Genomic DNA, 22301 nt, shown 5'->3' with positions numbered 1-22301 from the left:
ATACTCAAACCAGCCGATCTGACACCAACAATTACGCCTCAGTCAAATCACTGCGGTCACATTTTGTCCCCATTCTGTTAGTTGATGTGAATATTAACTGAAGCTCCTGACCCGTATCTGCAGGGTTTTATGCTTTGCACTGCAGCCACATGATTGGCTGATTACATAATCGCATGAATAAGTAGGTTCACAGGTGTATCTAATAAAGTGCTCATTGAGTGCATAATTTCTCTTGAACTGTTTGTTGTATATAAAGCTTTTTTAAATGTTATGCTTAACCCTTTCAAGTGATTTTAATAAAGAAATGTAGAAAATTGTAAAACAATTTGGGCAAATTAGTTTTAGAAAAGGTGACTTTTGCTGAAAGGTGAGTAGTAGTTTGCATCCCTGTAAAAAGTTCTGCCTGGCCAGATAAATGCCACTGAATAAATCCAGCTGACTCAAACAAAATATTCAAAAACACATTCAGGCACTACTCTACATTGTGCCATCTCATAGTGGTGTAAAATATGACTGACCATAAATTACATAAGACATTACATGTCAACAACCAAGACAACTGTATCTCTTTTAAAGTTCCAAACCAGGGTATAAAAACATATCAAAAACACTAATGTTAAGACATTTTCATGTAATTTACACATCTTAAAAGTTTAAACTTCTTCAGGTTACTTGGAGAATTTGTTCTATATTCATAAATATATGCACGTGACCACAGAACTTTAAACATTAGCTGGGAAGTAATGGCTGATTGACATTAAGGTGCGTCTATGAACACAATAATAGGGACTAAATAAAGTTTACAGCATTAACAATTCAATTATATATCTTTATTAATATCTCTCCAGTTTTTTTAAGAATAGAAGAGGACAAACTACTCTTTTGACTTTTAAAAATGCCAATCAATGCTTAGATCAAATAGAAGGGTTTGTATTTTCACAAACACATTCAATATAACTCAAAATGTCCATGTACTATTCTCCAAAGACAAAGGTGTTATATTATATATTTTGAATTACTTTCAATAAAACATGTCCCCTCGTTCCATTCATCTTCTTTTTCACGGGACAAACATTTACTAGCAGCTTACGACCTCATTCTAGAGTGCAGGCTTTGTTTTTTGACTTGGATGCGCATGATCATAGGCTTTCTTCTATTAAAACAGAGAATAGATCCCAGTAACAGATACATGGATGAACAGAAAGACAGATATATACATGGATGGTTTAATCATGAAATTAATATTGCAAATGAAGTTCTGAGCTGTAATAAGCATTTTGCATCTCTAATACTGAACCAGATCTACGGAAAACAGCTTGCAATGATGCAACTTAAGTCTGCAAGATGAAAGCTTTAGGAAGGAAAATGTGTTTGTGAGACAAAGAGTTCAATTAGGTAATGGATTTGAGTTTAAAAAAAGGTCAAAATCAGGGTGTCAGTGGAATGCTAATAGGGATACCATAATCAAGAAGACCATGATCAAGGATGGAGGGCTCTAGCTCCTCCTGCAGGAAAGAAGGGTTCATTCCATTCAGAATGTTTGGATCACTTAGAAACTCTTGCAATGGAGAGAATGCTTCCAGAAAGAGGTCGTTCACACAAGGCTCGGGAAAAGTGTCTTGGAAGCATGGTGATGAAACGCTGGAAACGGTTTCTGTGAATGCTTGTAAAAAATCACTGGAATCATCCTCTACATTGATGTTAAGCAAGTCAGCATCAATGGTAGAGCTGGACAGCATGGGTGAATTCTCAGGCCCATAGAGCATGACATCATTTTCCACCTCAGAAGCAGGAGGTTCTTTATTTAAATGAAAGAGAATTAAAGAAAGAGATACTATAAACAAAATTAGTGCACCATTACAACAACAGCAAATTCTTGCAGTTCTAACACATTCCTTCTTTGGTGGACTCTAATAACTGAGGATGCATTACATGCATTTTAATATAATTTAAAGGTTAAGTTTACACAAAATGTAAATTTCTCATTATTTACTCACCCTCAAGTGGTTCCAAATCCAAATAACTTTCTTCTGTGGGGGGAAAAAAACAGAATGTTAGAGACTGACTGACTCAGTCACCATTTACCTTCATTGTATGGAAAGTGAATGGTGACTGAGGCAGAGTATATAATGAGAGAATTTTTATTTATGGGTGAACTATCACTTTAAGAAAGCAAGTTCATGTGAATGGCATGTAACCTCAAGAGTTAACTCAAGTCTACTAGCTTCCATGCACACAAAAATTGCTACATTTGAATTAAGCGGCTTACACATGACTCGTGTCGGGCATAAACGCCTACAAGTAGGGTTCGCAGAGGTTTTTAAGAGTGAAATTCAAGCACTTTTCCAGCACTTTCAAGCTTTAAACATCTAGTTCTTTTTGACAAAAATTCAGTCAGAGGGCCAATGACAGGGTGGAAAATTATCATATATTACAAAAAATTTTGATACAAAAAACATTACAAACCTTATTTTGGACCTCGGGGAAGATAATACAATTATTTTAAAAATTGCATTTCATGACCCCTTTAAATGAAAGAAATTAGGTCTCTGGAGTCTGAATGCTCGGAAACAATAAGGTAAATATTTATGGATAGAAAATATTGTGTATATATATATATATATATATTCATAGAGTTTTTAAATGTTTCTTGTTGGTTTGTACTTTAAAAGACATCAGTAGTGAGACAAAAACGTGCGTGAAAGTTACTTTGCTGAAAAGTTGGCCCTGTCATTGTTAAGAAAGTCTTTGTGTATATGTAAATTGGTAATCATTGGCTGACACTTTGCAAGGACAGCAAAAAGGTAGTCACAGTTGAAATAATTAGAATTTTTGACCGCCGGGAGCAACGCTAACGATTCACTCCATAGACACTCTCCACTCCATATATTCAGTGTGTGGAATCGCTTAAGAATAATGGTTACATTTGTGTTATTGAAACAGAAAAGTATAAATGCCCACTCCCCAGTCAAAGTCCATCACACAAACTGAAGTTCCCTTTGTGCACTGTAAACCAAAAGCACTTCGGGAGGGAAAGAGTAAGAAATGGAGGGTCTAATCAAGATCCTGGCTATTTATAGACACCTGAACTGGTCTCTGAAAAAGCTTTAATTAGTTATTTATAGATCTCTATTTATCAGAAAGTCATGCGTTATGAAATCCAAGGTGTACAGTATCACCACAATGATCATCCAGCAAGTGAGAGACAGGATAGAGATGAGGTGATTAGGTTTTGAGGGGCCGTGGAGGCTGGACTCACCTCTGTACTGAGTACACAGGTCAGAATCTGGCCCCTCTCTGATGCTTGTACATCCGTTCCTGCAGCAACCAAGCACAGAGGACTCAGTTTACTATGGAAACCAGTTAATCTACTCATACCAGGGTTTTACAGCATATTCTTTCACTCCTGAATATTCACATCAAATGCATGGCATAATTTTCCAGACAATATAGTAACTATGTAGGAAAAGCTTTAGGTCACAACGTTACAACATCCAGGTAAAACATGTCTTCACTAGCCAAAGAAAGTGATTTACAACTTGATCTTCTTGCGCATCCAGCAACCTATCTAAGCTCTGAATGAAGCCAGCATACGCATGCATGTGTGTTGGACATCCATCTGACCTGACCCGAGTTAGCTTAAAACCACTCGGTCTCTACCATGTAACAAGTCATTAGTAAATATTATAGTATAATGCTGGCTATTATATAAATTAGATTACTTTTTATGGAAAGCCCAACAAGAACAAACTTTCAGATTTTTAAAACTTACTACAGTTACTAACCATGTAACAAAGTATCACCAAAAGTAACTCTAAAATAGGGATGTGCAAAATTACATATTTTCCAATTCAACCAGACAGTGGGTTGCTTAAATGACTAGTTGGTCTTAATAAAGCTCTGTATAATTAGGCTGGTTTTTGGTTCACTTGATGCCAATCAAACAAGTTTTCTTCGGGAGCATTTACATAAGTGTACTTGCTATCAAAAAAAGCCAGATGGAGCATAATGAAATTGACTTATTAAATCAATACTCTCATGTCAGAAAACAGCGCAATACACGACACAACAGCTTAAAGCATCTGTCTGAATATGTATGGCTGTAGCGGTTGTGCTTTAAAGTGGATACATTTAAAAACAACTTTTCTGAGAGGCTTTTATCATGTCCAATAGCTAATCATCAGCACGGTAATTAAAGCTCAACAGCAAAAACACCTAAAAGGAAAAATAAAATAAATAAAATATTGTGACCACATCTACTCTAAAACATACACAATTATTAAAGTACCAAAACATTCCAACAAGAAACAAGGAACGAATTGCACGAATGATGCACAGCTCTTCAGTGCTGAACAAATACCTAGTAACCTTCCACCACTGTAAATATCATAAAATAAAAATGGCACTAAACCCCAGCACCAGGGCATGTGTGCACAGTCACAAAAGTTAGATAGCAGTCAGTATCATCAATTGCAGATTAAAAAAAGGAACTACACACTACACAATTTTTTAAATAATTATGCATGCACACAACACAGAAATATAAACCAAAATAATTATAATAAACAAAATATACGTACTCTTTTTTTGAGACAAAAACCAACTTGGTTTTGAGGTATATCAAGTAAGGATTCTCCTCTGAAACAAACAAACAAACACATTTACCGTATGTATGAGACAAAAGGCTTCTTGGGATTGTAGTTTATTTCCTCATGAAAGATGTTAAAGTACACAATCTAATGGGGGCCTGGGTAGCTCAGCAAGTAAAGATGCTGACTACCACACCTGGAGTCGCAAGTTCGAATCCAGGGCGTGCTGAGTGAATACAGTCAGGCTTCCTAAGCAACCAATTGGCCCAGATACTAGGGTGGGTAGTCACATTGGTTTAATCTCTTCGTGGTCGCTATAATGTGGTTCTCGCTCTCAGTGGGGTACGTGGTGAGTTGTGCGTGGATGCCGCGGAGAATAGTGTGAGCATCCACATGCACTAGGTCTCCGTGGTAACATGCTCAACATGTCATGTTATAAGATGTGCGGATTGACTGTCTCAGACACGGAGGCAACTGAGATTCGTCCTCCGCCACCTGGATTGAGGAGAGTCACTATGCCACCACAAGGACCTAGAGTGCATTGGGAAATGGGCGTAACAAATTGAGGAGAAAATGGGACAAAAAAAAAAGTACACAATCTAGTACCTTTGTCTTTTTATTCATGGCTTCATGGAAAACATTAATGGGAAAAATATTCCGAAAGACAGCTAAAATCACATGCACTGATCAAATTGATGTATTTAGATATTTTAAATCGTTTATTAGCTACTAATATTTAAGCTTTCTAGATAATTTAAGTGAGGCAAACTATTTTATCATAAGGGTAGTTTAACTGTAACTTAACTACTTTAAAGCTTATGTGTATAATCTCTGTGCTTCTAGTGCCAACAAACTGAACTGCGAAAATAAACATTGTTTTCAAATAGCTTTCCTGAATACTCCCTACTTGCATTGATTGAATAAACAGATAGTTCCACCCCAAACTCATGCCATTGGTTGAGTCAGTGTTGCTGTGTCGAGCTGGACGGGCTACTTCAACAAACAAAGCAGTGCTTACAGCGCCACAGGTATAATGTTTACAGTTGTTCAGAAAATGTACGTATAAATTACTAATAGTTGCTTCTACATACTGTATTAAACTGGGAAAGGAGAAAGTATTTTAACATCAAAAAAAGTTACAAACTTCAGATTTAAATTATGAGACAAATCTCATACCATAAACACATTCACCTCACTGCAATTCGTTTTGAATTTTTTTTTTACATAGTTTTGCATTTTTCTTTTTCTCTCAAGGTATCTTTCTCTCTCACACAAGTGCACACACATCTGCAAGACATACACCTGCTCACCGCCAGTGTTTTCTCTGATGTACTTGCCAAACGCCTGGTCTTTAGGTGTGTTTGGGTAAAGGTAACACAGTGGGTTAACTGGAACATTTGCTGCTTTCATGATCTGATAATTGCAGACAATCTCAGGCAAAGCAATCTGCTTCAGGTCTGCACTGGTAAATGGCTGCACTGTTCGAACAATCGGTTTGCCTAAAAGAGAACATAGAAAAGTGTGTTGAAATGTTGTTGACAATGTGTGCATTTATTCTGAATTGTATTTGATAAATGTGGTCATAGACTGAAATGAGATTAGCTGCATCCCTTTGGACAGTATATATATATATATATATATATATATATAAATATAGGTTTACCATCGTTAGAATACTGCACCCAGCTAAACGTAATTCCACCATCTCTGATACTCTCGCTGAAACGCAACAAGAAAGTGCCATTCTGTTTCTTCTTCAATAATTTCTTCTCCATTCCTTTGCTCACAAAACCCATTATAGATCTGCACACAAACATACTTGTGTTGAACAAACATCTACAGCTTGATTTCTATCTATCTATATATCTATATCTCTATGTATCCTTACCCATCACACCACAGATCTGACAGGTACATTTTAACCAGGTTGAGAATACCATCCAGCCACTCCCACAGGGTGAAGGTTGTACCAGGGATATTATCCTAAAACCACACACACACGCACATGTCAATAAACACTTACACATTCATTTTAGACATTTCAGTAAGAGCTTTATAAGATCCTTGTCTTTGGCTGTTCTTACCTTACTGAATCTGGCCCAGGATATCTTACAGTTGTCATAATGCTGTTGTTTACCTGATTTAGACATAAATACACGTTCACATTAATATCAAATAGGAGATTACGTTTTAGCTTTTACCATGATAAATATTATATACAGTGGAGTTCAAAGATCACACAAAAAAATCTGGGATTCAAAATAAAATTAAACCTGGAAATACATTTTTGAAAGATTTTAAACCAGTAAACATTATGATGTAAAATGAAAAAGCTTTTAAAATTACTTTCATTTCTAGGTTATTAATCAAACAAGCACATTTCTGATCATAACTCCTTTGGACAATCATTGCTTCCATTGAAGTTAACAAGCTTTTTATGCTGATAATATACTGTACTTTGCAATGAAAAAAATGCAAATGTATATAGTGACATATAGTGTTTATATACACTCACTGAGCACTTTATTAGGAAGACCTCTACACCTATTATCAAATCAGCCAATCGTGTGGCATCAGTGCAATGCATAAAATCATGTATATAGGGGTGTGTAATGTCCAAAAGGAAGATAATGTTATATGAGGATGTTTTCATTTAAGTAACGAAAGGTGTGATGCGTGCTTACCAAAGAGTTTGATGGCGAGGGTCTCCAACTGATCGTTGTCAAGACCCCGTTTTCCACAGGAGAGAAACTGACAACTCAGCATTTCCTCAAACTGCGGCCAGGTGGCAACAGGAGAGCTCTCAAAAAATGGTATGTTCTAGATGCACACACAAAAATGAACTGTTAAGATGTGAATTACAACATGCTCTATGTTGCACTATTACTGTGACTCATTCACAAAAATGCAAGCATAACTGCTGCTCTCTGACCTTAGAATCTGAACAGAGCATGTTGAACCACAGAACAGATGCCCAGGCACTCTGCTGCTGACTTAAATTCGAAATCACCACAATGGGAAGAGAAGAGGTCTGAGAGAAAAGGGAAGTATGATTATAAAATCTGAGTGTCAAGTCTCTGGAATGTTCAACTGTTTTGAATGAGGAATGTCTCACCTCCAAAGAGACAGAGAGGCCTTGATAGTCAAACTGTGCTTCAAAGTTTACTTTGTGTAGTTCTTCAGTCACACTCAATGAGAGCTGCAAAACATGTCACAGGATATACACTCATACACATAAACAAAACAATGCAGAACGCATTTTGTGACTAAATGGTTGCACCAAATGCCTCTGAAAAAGTTGAAAGGTTTAGCGGTTTTGCCTTAGGAATCAATACTAATAATTGTTTTTAGGGGTGACTCTTACAAGGCCGTTCAGACCAAACACGTTCTTGAGTTAAACAATTCTAAATGCAGCTCAACGAATAGAACAGAAGGCAGGTATCTCGAAACACATTTTTAAAAGTTGAAGTTGTTTTAACTTGACAAAACGCTTAAAAATGTGGCGCTCGTGCACAAGATGCTAAAAAAATTTGAGATGCGGATCAATGGTCAAATACGTCCGTCTTGCACATTTACACAGAAAATAAAAATAAATACAGCGCTGAAGGATGCACAAACACGTTTACACATTAATCTGCATTAACTCCAGGGACAGGTTAGAAAACTCACCTCATTGATTCCTTTTCCTCCACCACCAACTTTCTGGTCTTTCAAAGTCTATGAACAAATGCACACACAAATAATGTTTCTTCCCCCTCTCTTTATCATAATCCTGACCTCTCACACATACAATATAGAAGTAAACAAATATATATAATGCTGTTGTGCTACCACTTAATATCAACTGAACAATAAAATGCATCTGGTTTCTCTTTTGATAGTCCTCAGATTATTTAAGTACAATAAGTATTTCTTATTACATAATGAAGACGTAATGTTACAATAACAGCACATTCAAAGACACACTTGAAAGCTCACCAAATGTCTGAAATCGGCAACCATACCCCCATTCTTACTCTCAACCATGTTAAGGGCTTTGCTCGTTGTACCCAGCAAATTAAACTTCCGAACCCTATCACAAACACACATTACTAAAATTACTTCATATTATCACATCATATTCCTTCATATTCTGCTTGGACTGAAGCTCTGCTTTCTTCTCTAAAGCTGAATAATTAATCCAATACAAAACATTGGACCATAAGAGATGTGGTCAAACAGCCTGACAAGCTACTGTGAAAAAAAGAGCACACAAAAAGTGCTAATTGTGCTTGCAAGAGTTTTTAGAGCAAACTTTGCTGCATTTATTTTTTAAATTGGAGGTGGCGGTAATGTTGCTCAACTGCATGGTGAAATTGTTCTCTTGGTTGAGTTTGGATCCTGGATACTGCAGCTTGTGGCAATATTTATGGTTTAAAGGAATACTTGTGAAATGACAACTTTTGTTGAATGGAAAAATTCTGCGTAAAGATTATTAAATTCTAATTTTGTGTTCCACAGAAAAAACAACAACAGCACAAGAGTGTGAATACATAATAAATGCATTTCCTTAAAACACTGTCCTTTTGCTGATGAAAATGTGTATTTTTTTAACACATTTCAAATTTAACGTGTTAAGGCATGTGATTAATGAAATATGATTAACACGTTTTTATGAAGTTTAAGAATGTATTCTGTTTGACATTATAACTGTTTGATTCTGGTCTGTGTAATTTCTAAAACCCCAGATGTGATGTTTAACAAAAGTAAAGTATTTTAATGTGTGCTAAATAAGACAAATAAGTGTGTTCTGTAGGTGTGTATGGCGACACTGACCCTTTTACTTGAGGAGCAGCCCTGAAACAATGGATGAAGGAGAGCGTAAGAGTGTAAACTTATCCTCATATATGATTCTCAATAATCCTATTACAGTCAAAGAAAGAAAGTGAGACATAAATCTTACTTGTCAATGGAGACAGTCACCTTCACAACATGGTTAAGCTCAGGAACTTTATACAAGAATCTGCAGTGAGGAAAGTGATGGTATAAGTAAACAGAGAGAACTGTACTGTATAAACAAACAAGTGATTTCAGGTTTGGGTAATTTTCATTATCAGGATTGCAAATATATTTTCTGTTTTCACAACACTGATGGAAAGAAGTTGGACTAAAACAGAGACTTCTGATGAATATTCCAAGCACACATGGAAAAATGTATAGAAATAAAAGTTAATTGAAAAATGACTTCTGAATACATTAATAACTTACAACATAGATTTTGTATTCTAGCCACATGTTTTTTAAGAGTAAACCCATGTTTTATCTTGAGATTAGCAATGCATAGTCTCTTTACTGAATTTGTTTTATATTTTTTGTTCTGAGTCATCCCACCCACCTCATGCAAATGTATGAGAATGGAAGTGCATAATGTAAATACATAATGTAAATACAACCATACAAATGAAGTGCTGGCATTAGCAGGAACAAATATTTGAGTACTTAGTTCCTCATAACTATTAGGGTCAAGTACAGAACAACACACTAAATGAGTTATACAAGTCTGCTTTAAGTATTATAAATATACAAATACCTAATCAGTTAATGTTTGAATGGATAAACTGAGGGGATGTCATAAAATATCGATATATCGATTACTGATCAGCATGTTATTTTATCGATACGTTTTTGAATTTTTTTGCATCAATATATTAAAAATAGCTGACATTTAAATTAAAACCCCAATTCCGAAAAAGTTGGGACAGTATGAAAAATAGTATACTAATAAAAACAAAAAGGAGTGATTTGTAAATTATAATCACCCTTTGCTATATTGAAAGCTCAACAACTACACATTATATGATGTTTTACCAAGTGAATTTCATAGTTTTTAAAAAAATGTACAGTCATTTCAAATCAGATTATTGCAACACGCTTCAAAAAAGTTGGGACAGTCGAGCTGAATGCCGCAACAGATGGCAGTCCAAGATGTTGTACTTCTTCAAGAATGAACAACGTGACATTGATGAGTTTTGCAGGTTAGTGTATGAAACTGGTGTAACTGTGCAAACTGAATGATCAGAAATGGCTGTTTATTTAGCAATTTCTCTGTATTTAGCCTTGAATAGGTCTTTCTTTCAAGCTGTCAAACCACAAAACAACATACTTGTAATTGAAAATACATTCTGTAGGCTAAATGAAAGATACATATACACAATATATTACCCAGCAATGGCTAGAGTAAATAATATTTGTTCTTTGATAATGATTTGGGTAAAATTTCATGGAAAGCCTAATAAACTGGTAGGGTCATGTAGAGCAGTTTTGCTTCAGGACCCAGATTTTACTTTGGACACAAGTAGTGACCCAAATGGTACCAACATTTTTTGTCATACAAAAAGTAAACAAAATGTCCATAAATCAAATCAATCACTGAATTTTATTTTACCATCCTAATTATACGTGATATTGTTAGTTTCATTTTATTTGCATTTAGCATTATTCATCCTGCTGTTCGCGACCCTATCAGTAGATATCTGTGACTCATTTTTTGGTCGCGACCCACCAGTTGAGAACAACATACTATAATGAACATACAAATAATTAATGAGTTAATGTTTCGCAATATCCACCCTGAAAGGTAAATCTATATTCTAATTTAAACCTGGAAATAAACAAAGTTTTATAATTTTGAAACATTTTAAACAAAAAAGCATTAAAATGTCAAATGTGTAAGCAAGTAATACTTCAGATTCCCCCAAAGTGTTTTCAACTTTTTCTTCTCTTCTCTTCCGCCTGACTCCTGATGACTTTGGCACATTTTTTTACTGACAAAGTAGCAAGCATCTGCAGCCAGTTCTCTACACCACTCAGCCACAACTACTCTCTTTTCACATTCCATCCTCTGTTTTTCTATTTCCCTTCTCTCTGAGACTGAGGTATACAAAGTACTTCTTTCTAACTGTCCTGCCACATGTCCCCTTTACCCTATACTCTACTATCTTCTACAAGCTGCCTCTCCATCAATTGTGCCCCCACTCACACATTTCATCAACACATCTCTTACATCTGGAAACTTTCTCAACACATTCAAGCAGGCTCAAGTAACACGACTGCTCAAAAAAGTAGATGATATCTACAGATTGTTCTCTCTCCTACCTTTCCTGGCTTAAAAAGTGTTGTATTAAACTAGTTGACTCCTTTTTTTTTCACAGAACAACCTACTCAACAGACATAAGTTTGGCTTAAAAAAAGGACACCGAATGGAGACTGCCCTCTTGTCATTAGCTGAAACCCTGCTATTGGTGAGAGCAAACTTTCAAATCATCTGCTCTCATCATCTGCTCTCATCCTCCTTGACCTATCTGCTGCTTTTGACACAGTGACCTGGAGTTGAGAGGTGTTTTAAGTCACACCAGTTAATCACAGGTGTTCTACAGAGATCAGTGCTTGGACCCCTCCTCTTCTCGATCTATACAAGTCACATTGCTTTTCCTACCTCAGCTAAGCAAATGATACGAATGTTTACCCAACGTGCCAGCCTGACGACTCAACCATCTCAGCTTGTATCTCTGCCTGCCTCTTGGAGAACTCAGCCTGGATGAAGGTACGCCATCTTCAGCTCAACCTTGCCAAAACAGAGCTCCTCGTGATCCCAGCCAACGTGTCTGTTGACCACAACCTCAACATTCAACTTGAGTCATTTACACTACAGTCAACCAGGACTGCACGGAACCAGGGAGTAGTGGTTGATGACCAGCTTAACTTCAACGCTCTGTTAGCCAGCCTCCCAGCTAGCACGATTACGTTGCTGCAGATGGTCCAGAAAGCAGTAGCCCCCTTCTGATTTCATTCCACTGGCTACCTGTAGCTGCCCATATCAAATTCAAGGCATTGACTCTGGCCTTCATGAAAACAAATGTCACAATACCCTCTAACTTCAATTCACTCCTCCAGGTCTATGTCTCCACTCACTCTGTGGTCAATGAACGAGAGGCACCTGGTGGTCCCTTTGAAAAGAGGCACAATGTCCACTTCACAATTCCTCTGTGGTGGAATGAGCTACCAACCATGAATATCTCAGTTCTATAAGTTCATACAAGTGAATGGGTACCAAAATGTTGAAGGTCCAAAAAGCATATAAAGGCAGAGTAAAAAGTAATATATAAGACTCCAGTTGTTGAATCTTGAGAAGCGATATGATAGGTGTGGGTTAAAAACAGATCAATATTAAAGTCCTTTTTTATGATCAATCCCCCACTTTCAAATTCTTCTCCTTTTGTTCAATGAACATTCTTCTTGTATTGCCACTTAATGGGCAGGGAAAATACTTTATAGTAAAAAAAAAATGACTTAAATATTGATTACTTGAATTGTGAGGACCTACAGATCTAAAAATTGTCTTCTAAAAATCTTTGTTTGTGTTCAGCAGATGAAAAAGTCATACACATCTGGAATGGCATGATGGTAAATCATGAAAGAATTTTCATTTTTGGGTGAACTATCCCTTTAAATTGTGATATTGATAGTGTTTCATAAACATTGATATAATGTGACAGGTATGAATCTGATAAATTTTAGAGCCTGACCTGACTTTGACTGAGAACTTTGCACTTGTGCGCAACACCAGTGGGCCTTGACATTTTGGCATGGTTGGCTGAGTTTCCACTACGAATGCACTGAAAAACATTAATAATAAAACATACATAGACACATATATAGAATGTATATTTAGAAAGTAGTAGTGAATATGCTGTGTGTGCGTTCCTGGGTACCTCTTCAGCAGGTGGGTCAGTAGAGTGTCCACTCTATTCTTTAAAGGGGACATTTGAACTGGAATGGGGTCATTTGTGTAGGTCATCTTCCCTACCAGCTCATCAAGCTTCTGTAAGAACTTCCGCAGCTGGAAAACACAGTCCACCATCAGAGTAAACCTGACGAAAGTCATAAAAAGACAGACAGAGTTTAGTAACGGTTTCAAATGGGGTTCAAATTGACTACGACTGAAAGAAATTCTTGTCCTGGGGTTACCTTTTCTCTAATTGTTCCAGACTTGTATCATCTGGAGCGCCAATGCAGGACTTCTGCTGTCTCCGCTTCCAGTCCACAAGTTCCTCGTCAACGAGTACAGAGCACAAAGAATCAGCAGAGTCCAACATAGTCGACATATAAGACAGGAAGGTCTGAGACAAGGATACAAGAGCAAGGGCAAACAGGGCAAAGACAAAGACATAACTGAGAGGTGAAGACACTGGAAACATCAGATTAGAATATTTATGACTAGCTCTGGTGAACTTCTAATTGTGCCTGATTTTCAACCCCTCCCCTCCTACCACCTGACACCAAAGAGATATATAACTCCAATTTCTCATGATCAATCAATTTCCGATGGATAAAAGTCCCATCCTGCATTTTCTTCTTGCTGAATATTTAGTTTCACTTGGAAATATTTCAGATTAAAGTAATAAAATGGGTTGCAAAAATCATTTCACATTGACTTTAAGTGTCTTTAAGAGCAAATAATTAATAATGGTTTATGGGCTGCTCCTGGTGGTGGTTGAATCAGCAACCTTCCGTTTGCCAACCTGAAGCCTTTAGCACATCACCCACCACATTAATGAATAATCTTCACACTTACAGAACATAACATACTCAGAACATGTACCTACCTTTCTAGACCTATTGAGTGCGTTGAGCATCTTCTGAATCTCTTCTGTTTGCTGCTTCTTCTCTTCTTCTGAGCAAACTAATCACATACATACACAAGCACACAAAGTTCTGACATCAGTTACCAGTGGATAAAACACAGACATCCTTTTTATCATCTACCACTTCACCTGCTTCACAGAAATGTGATATCATTCAAGAAGAGACAGTAGATATAGAGAACCAGAAAGGACAAAAAAGGAGAGTGTAATACCACACCTCCACCTTCCATCTGGTGTGTCTGAAATTTGAAGTCAATCTCATCCTGGTGCTCCTCCAAACACCTTATGCTGTGTTCCATCACCTGCTACAAGAACTGAATCATTATCTTGAAAAAAAAACACACATGCACACACACACATAAATTCATACACACAAAAACATACCTCTACTTTGGTCTTGATAGCATTTAAACTATTTTCTAATTGTCTCTGGCTTTCCAACTCCATTGCAGCTGGCTGAACCTGCAACATCTTTACCTGAGCCAATGAGATAGACCAAATCAGAAGATGTGCATGATGGCGATAATGAAGACGATGGGTGATAATTAAGAAGTTTTTAGTTACTGACTTGTTGTGCAAGCTCTGCTTCATTTAGGATTTCTTTCTCCTTAACTAAGTACCAGTGAATACTAGTAGCTAGAATACAGGGCTCCTCTTGATACTTCTGGAAACCAGGAAACACGACCCATTATGAGATAGGTGTCATATATTTAACTTGAAAAAAAAAAAAAAAAACAGGGATGCAAGGGAGAGAAATGATCAGACCTGAAAGTTTTGTTTGTATTGTCGGAATTTATGTTGCAGAAGGAAAAACTCTCTCTCATGCGCAAAACGACTGAACTGGTTATCGAGATTTTCCAGAAACACCTGATACAAGAGCACTGCTTGGGAAGAGTCCCGAGAGGCACGCTCCCTATAAAAAACACAAATGCAACATCACATTATACACAATGTTCTAATTGTTTCCTCCAGATTGCATTTTTTGCAGGAGGGTAGCTGAAAATACAAAATATCTGTACAAATTTAAATATAATTCATTACAAAACTGCTAATGTGTATCTTTAACTACATTTTGAACATTAGAAATGCTCAAGGCACGATAACCTTCACAAAAAAATACGGTGGTGTTACGGTATTAAGGTGCTTTGCTAAAATTATTAGTTTAATATTTATTCATATTTTCCGGAAATAAAGTCACACCTGAATGTAAGTCGCACCTGGTTGCATTGTTCATAGAGTCATAGCTGTTTATAAGTCGCATCTCTGTATAAGTCCCACTGACAGATTTGTATTCGGCAGGCAATAGGACCCGGGAGCAGCCACCCCAGTCCCGACTTCCATTCATTCGCTCAAAATGAAGATTAAATTAGCTCTGGAAATACAGATATCTATGCTATATAGCTATGCTGTATACAAATAAATAGCTTTTAGTCTGTGATTAGAACAGTTTGCCTGTTGAGACCGGCTATCTGTGGATATTTCTGATATTTGAACCCTCTATGCTTCACATTAATTATCCGGTTCACTGACTGAGTGTGATGAAATTTAAAGTTTGTTAGAAAACGAATGTTATGATGGATAAAATATTTAATTAACTGGTTGCATAAAGTACTTTGTATAGGCAACATTTTCTAAATGGCCACTTTAAAATGCTTCTACCATCTCTGACTGATGTTTTCATCTGTTTGAGTGTAAGCATACTGTATGTGTGTTGCATGCGTTTGAACAGCCATGCTGTTCACATGTGTGTCTCTTAAAATGACGGTTGTGTAAAACAATAGAATATTGCAAGTTAGAGATTAATTTGATCAAGTTAATATGATGCTGTGTAAATATAGCAGATTCTCTTATAATTTAAATTAGATTTACAATGAATACTTTAATTCCTTTACATGCCTTTCAGAAAAAAAAAATCAAAAAAAAAATCAAAGTAATACAGTGAATGTAATAACCTGAATTAAAAAATGCCAACGGTTAGCTAACCATATATAAAATGTGTATACCGTGAAACCGTGACACAGTTACATCCCTACATACAACCACTCAGTAACGGTACTGATTTAAGTTTCATGAATCTTCAGTAAACAAAACAGATTAAATTATTTCAATACAATTTTAGACAAACTAAAATAGATTACAATAAATTCTTGCAGTTCAGTGAATCAAATTTGAAAGCATTAACCACACTGATGGATTCAGAAAGACTGATTCAAAACAATAACTTGTGAGTTTGTGAATCTTTTTGTGCTTTTCATTAAAAGAACCAGTTATTACAGTCATTGAGTCCTAAATCGGTCATTAAGTCCTAACACTAGTCACACTGAATGCTTGTTTACGAGTGCAGACAGCAGACAATAGTTAGATGTTTTTTCATGCCATTATTTTGAGGTACATTTTTATCTTATCACATTCAATTACCGAGTGAAAGCTCACAACTAATGTTTTGTAAAAAAAAAAAAAACATTTTTGTATTGTTGTTTCCCCATTCAGGTAGCAGTGCAGAAGGCACTGGTGCTATTGATATTCCTTGGTGTGGTCATGTGTGGGTGATATATGTTCAGTTATGGTTATTTATAACATTCAGTAATGAAGAGCTGTACAAGCAATCTGTGTTCAGATGGAAATGCAAGTTTTACAGATTATCACACAGGTACAACACTCACCAGTCCTGGTCCTCGATCCAATGTGCCAGATAATATCTAACATCCATAGATAATACATCTCTACTGTACAAATCAAAAACCTTCTGCCGATACGCTGTATCCAGCTGCTGCAAACTTTCCCATTGTGTCATTCTACAAATGAAAACATATTTCATGAAAGGTTATTCACCTGATGAACAAATGATGAGGACTTGAAACATCTTGTTTCACAGGTCAAAAAAAGGTTACAACATTGCGTTAACGGCAACACAATGTGAGGTAAATGGACAGGGCCAACGCTTTGTCCACCATGACTTATTTAGAAGGCTTGGAATATCTGAGCTCAAGTGTTTGACAGTGCTTTTAACCCTAAAATGCATAGCTAACAATGTAGCTAACAAAATGCATAACATGCATACAGTTGAAGAAGTTTACATGCACCTTAGCCAAATACATTTTAACTCAGTTTTTCACAATTCCTGACTTTTAATTGTAGAAAACATTTTCTGTCTTAGGTCAGTCAGGATCACTATTTTAAGCAGGGTTGTGAAGGTTACTTTTGAGATGTATTCCACAACACATTACAAATTACATTTTATAGCATGTATTCTGTAATGTATTCCACTTATTACTCAAGCTCAGTAACATACTCTAAATACTTTGGATTACTTCTTCAGCACTTGCAGATTTTTTCACTTGTTTTGACTATAAAAACTCTGCCAGTACAGTAAGACAAAATTCACATGTTAAAATAACATTCTCTGAAAAACTAAATATCTTATGCAGTGTTGTTTCTAAAACAAGATATATCAAATTGATCTTGTTTTAAGGATTTTTTGATATTTACAATAATACAAAAATTATTATTAAGAATTTTTGCCCTAACATCAAAGGTCTTACTAGAAAAAAAGAAGTTATGATCCAACATGAATTTTCTTATTTTCTAAAAATATGATCATTCTGTAATGATTAAGACATGCATTCTATTAGTATAGAGGGTACCTTTAAGATGCGAACTCATTTGCATATGTGTGTGCTGTGTGATTAGAGAGTTACTAATCCGTCTGTGTGCAGGTGCAGGAGGATGATGACCGAGCTGCTCTCTCTGACCTTTTATGTTTTGTGACACTAATGGTTTTCTCATGTATGAGAAGAGCGTGCAGCCTGTGTACCTGCCATTAAATGTGTGGAATACAGACTTTTGATGTTTGGCTCCGTAATTTGTCGGACTAAACCATTTATTTCTGGGGAAAAGTGTTACAGTGCCTAGTAACTTGTGCATATAAAATGGCTAGAATTAGCATTTTAGCTTAGCGTAAAGCAGTTACTTTTATTTTGTATTTTAAATACGTATTCCCATTACATGTATTTCATTACTCCCCAACACTAATTTTAATAATGTGACATGTCAGAATAATAGAAGAGAGAATTATTTATTTCAGTTTTTATTTCTTTCATCACATTCCCAGTGGGTCAGAAGTTTACATACAATTGGTTAGTATTTGATAGTATTGCCTTTAAATTGTTTAACTTGGGTCAAACATTTTGGGTGGTCTTCCACATGCTTCTCACAATAAGTTGCTGGAATTTTGGCCCATTCCTCCAGACAGAACTGGTGTAACTGAGGTTTACTCAGTTTAATCTCCTTGTTTATACCTTTTCATGTGACAACTCTGAAGAAATTACACTTTGCTACAATGTAAAGTAGTGAGTGTACAGCTTGTATAACAGTGTAAATGTGATGTCCCCTCAAAAAAACTCAACACACAGACATTAATGTCTAAACCGCTGGCCACAAAATGGAGTACACCAATAAGTGAAAATGTCCAAATTGGGCCATTTTCCCTCCCCTGTATCATGTGACTCGTTAGTGTTACATGGTCTCAGGTGTGAATGGGGAGGAGGTGTGTTAAATTTAAAAGTATTAAACATACTCCCTCAAACTGGTCACTGGAAGTCCAACATTGCACCTCATGGCAAAGAACTCTCTTAGGATCTGAAAAAAAAAGAATTGTTGCTCTACATAAAGATGGCCTAGGCTATAAGAAGATTGCCTAGACCCTGACGCAGCACGGTGGCCAAGACCATACAGCGGTTTAACAGGACAGGTTTCACTCAGAACAGGCCTCACCATGGTCGACCAAAGAAGTTGAGTGCACGTGGTCAGCGTCATATCCAAAAGTTGTCTTTGGGAAATAGACGTATGAGTGCTGCCAGCATTGCTGCAGAGGTTGAAGGGGTGGGGGGGTCAGCCTGTCAGTGCTCAGACCATACACCGCACACTGCATCAAATTGGTCTGCATGGCTGTCATCCCAGAAGGAAGTCTCTTCTAAAGATGATGCACAAGAAAGCCCGCAAACAGTTTGCTGAAGACAAGCAGACTAAGGACATGGATTACTGGAACCATGTCCTGTTGTCTGATGAGACCATGATAAACTTATTTGGTTCAGATGGTGTCAAGCGTGTGTGGCGGCAACCAGGTGAGGAGTACAAAGACAAGTGTGTCTTGCCTACAGTCAAGCATGGTGGTGGGAGTGTCATGGTCTGGGGCTGCATGAGTGCTGCCAGCACTGGGGAGCTACAGTTCATTGAGGGAACCATGAATACCAACATGTACTGTGACATAATAGAGCAGAGCTTGATCCCCTCCTTTCGGAGACTGGGCCGCAAGGCAGTATTCCAGCATGATAACAACCCCAAACACACCTCCAAGATGATCACTGCCTTGCTAAAGAAGCTGAGGGTGAAGGTGCTTCAAATCGAGATTTTTCAGATCAGGCTATGTTTTTGGGAGCCTGTGCCCACTGCCACCTCAGATTTCTGTTCTTGACTGACAGAAGTGGAACCCGACGTGGTCTTCAACTGCTGTAGCCCATCCGCCTCAAGGTTCGATGTGTTGTGAATTCTGAGATTTTATTCTGCTCACTACAATTGTAAAAACTGGTTATCTGAGTTACTGTAGTCTTTCTGTCAGTTCAAACCAGTCTGGTCATTCTCCATTGTCCTCTCTCATCAACAAGGCATATCCGTCTGCAGAACTGCCGCTCACTGGATGTTTTTGGCACCATTCTAAGTAAACTAGAGACTGTTGACCGTGAAATTTCCAGGAGTTCAGCGGTTACAGAAAAACCAGCCCATTTGGCAACAACAATCATGCCATGGTCTAAATCAAACTATTTGAATGCATCATATTAAAATGCAGGTTGCTTCATAGCTTGCAAACTGTAAACAGCTTAAAGATAGGCTAATGTGGTACATTAATTAGTGGAGGAAACATTAATTCTGATTATTACTGAAGGACACCCCTTAAGGACACCCCTTTCAAAGATGTTGTCTACACTTCAAAATCTCATCCGTATTTCATAGTATCTTTGGTTGGACTGCAAAAAAAATTAAAAAATGTGAGTTTATGGGACTGGCAAGGAAACCCCCCAGTCCAATTTCATTGTTGCTACATTAACGCCACACAAAGTATGCATGTATTCCCAACTCAAATGGATTAAGTAAACTTCCATTTTACAAATTTAAATGGATAGAATGCAGTGAAATCAAGTTGTTACTTAATGTTCTAGAATTGTGTTGTTATGAGGGCTGCATGATTATGAAGAAACTCATAACTGAAAAATATTTCCCTTGATATTGTATTATGTTTATTAATTTAGATTAATATAATTTACATTAAAATACTATTTTTGTGTGGGGCAGTTGCATGCCATATTCTTTATGTAGGCTATGCATCAAAACAACTTGAGAATTGTGTTCCTGAATTGCTTTAATATTTTAATTGCATGAAAAACTAAAAGTGTCATTTCATTTATTAATAAATTGTTTACAGTATGATTTAGATTGTGAGCATTACTGCTGTGCCTTTAGACTAATATAAACGTGTCAGGTATGCCTTTGCATTAATGCACACAACAGCCCAAAACATGTTTGTTTGGCACAACGGGAGTACATTTACATTTATGCATTTGGCAGACGAGTTTATCCAAAGCGACTAACAGTGAACTTATTGGGGACAACTCCCCTGGAGCAACATGGAGTTAAGTGCCTTGCTCAAGGTGGCCGTGGGGATCGATCCAGCGACCTTCTAATTAACAGTTACGTGCTTTAGCCCACTACACCACCACCACATGCCATACTGATACCAAGCCTTAAATTAACAAATAACAAAAAACTTTGGAAAGAACCCTGGACATTTGGAAACCTAACTGAAAATTTGAATAAATCCACAACAAATAATATAGTATACAATTACATATGTTGTAAAAAGGTTATCTTAACAGTGACTATTAAGACGAGAAAAAAGCGAACTGCAGTGAAAAGGCAGTGTGAGGCAGTGTGCAGTAGGTGGCGGTATGTGCTTATGGCACCAACCCGCCATTTAACACAAAGATGTGGCACTCTTCTCCAAACGACAGTGCAGAGAGCCTTTTCCTAACTGCATTTTTGCGCCTTTAAAGGGTAACTAAACACCTGCTCAGAGTCTGAGCAGTAAAAATCTTTTCACGAACGGCCCATCCACATGCCTCTTAGCGAGGGGTACACTCATACAGTAACGCAATGTACCCTTAAGAGTGCCTACTGTCCTGTGGAGTAAATAGGGCATAGGGATTATCACTTTCGATCGGAACGCGCCCATATCAGCTAATCCAGCAAGAAACATCAGTGAAGTACTTTGCTGAACTTCGCATTTACCTGCCAGGTATGATAATAACTAGTTCATGTTCGCTGTCATATGCAAAATGTGAACAAAACAAAAACTATTTTAAGAACATCTGGCCGTCGAGAGCTGCGCGAGCAGGACCCGCTGCGGTTCCAGAAGAAAGGCAACACACGGACGCACGAGCGCGCGCACTCACTTGCACACTTGCAATAAAACCACTCCTCTGCAAACAGTGGAAAAACTTATTAAAGAACTGCGTTTTCTACTCTTCCAATCGTGCTGATAACGCATGACAACTTGTGATTATGACTGCAAAAGTTCAACAGCATATATAGTGATGCAGTGTGCATAATTCGCATGTTACAGTAAACTTTACTAAGAAAATTAACTATTCATACTCATGATTACCTTACCTGCGACAGTCGTCTGCACTTAAGAAGTGATCCTGATCATATTATTTTTGCGAGTCTTTTTTAGCAGGCGTAGGCTACAGGCAAGACACGAGTATGCGCTTCAGCGTTCAGTGAACTGACCCTCAGCTGATTAGTAAATAAACGCAATTCTCTGTATATTGACGGCTAAATAATAAACTTCCCTCTGCAGTTTTACCCACCCACTTTCAAACAGGTTAATCCCACCCATTTAGGTACCTATACTGAGAGCGTTCGTTTATTGGCACATGTGGAACCTCGTGTCCACACGATTGGTTAAAGCACCCGT

General features: G+C 37.1%; 1 protein-coding gene across 2 annotated transcripts; it reads right to left on the bottom strand.

Moving 5' to 3' along the window:
* Positions 1 to 809: 809 nt before the first annotated feature.
* Positions 810 to 22192, bottom strand: LOC127646589 (signal transducer and activator of transcription 1-alpha/beta-like). Of its 2 annotated transcripts, none has more exons than XM_052130344.1 (25): positions 21995 to 22192; positions 16936 to 17067; positions 15038 to 15185; positions 14841 to 14936; positions 14657 to 14749; positions 14490 to 14577; positions 14234 to 14310; positions 13596 to 13747; positions 13340 to 13498; positions 13154 to 13243; positions 9532 to 9591; positions 9405 to 9425; positions 8568 to 8661; positions 8259 to 8306; positions 7705 to 7788; positions 7522 to 7620; positions 7274 to 7409; positions 6674 to 6726; positions 6478 to 6572; positions 6253 to 6392; positions 5900 to 6088; positions 4581 to 4638; positions 3260 to 3318; positions 1998 to 2030; positions 810 to 1798 (listed from the first exon to the last, which is right to left on the bottom strand). In XM_052130344.1, exons 2-25 carry the CDS (start codon positions 17064 to 17066, stop codon positions 1428 to 1430), a joined length of 2574 nt encoding a protein of 857 aa, XP_051986304.1. In that variant the 5' UTR covers position 17067; positions 21995 to 22192; the 3' UTR covers positions 810 to 1427. The 2 variants fall into 2 exon arrangements, with proteins under 2 accessions (XP_051986304.1, XP_051986305.1); XM_052130345.1 differs by having other exon boundaries at positions 14490 to 14574.
* Between the last annotated feature and the right edge of the window lie 109 nt (positions 22193 to 22301).

The sequence above is a fragment of the Xyrauchen texanus genome, chromosome 7 (assembly GCF_025860055.1).
Source record: "Xyrauchen texanus isolate HMW12.3.18 chromosome 7, RBS_HiC_50CHRs, whole genome shotgun sequence".
Lineage (NCBI taxonomy): Eukaryota > Metazoa > Chordata > Actinopteri > Cypriniformes > Catostomidae > Xyrauchen > Xyrauchen texanus.
The sequence above is the reverse complement of the archived record's forward strand: the minus strand, read 5'-3'. Positions and strand labels throughout refer to the sequence as shown.

Bases quoted from the DNA above. Each gene is read 5' to 3' on its own strand.
- LOC127646589 (XM_052130344.1), bottom strand. From the start codon at position 17,066: ATGACACAATGGGAAAGTTTGCAGCAGCTGGATACAGCGTATCGGCAG. The intron at 13,244-13,339 runs GTACCCAGGAAC...AATGTTTTTCAG, and splicing joins CTGACCCACCTGCTGAAGAG to TGCATTCGTAGTGGAAACTC. The intron at 6,727-7,273 runs GTAAGCACGCAT...TGTCTAAATCAG, and splicing joins CCTCGCCATCAAACTCTTTG to GTAAACAACAGCATTATGAC.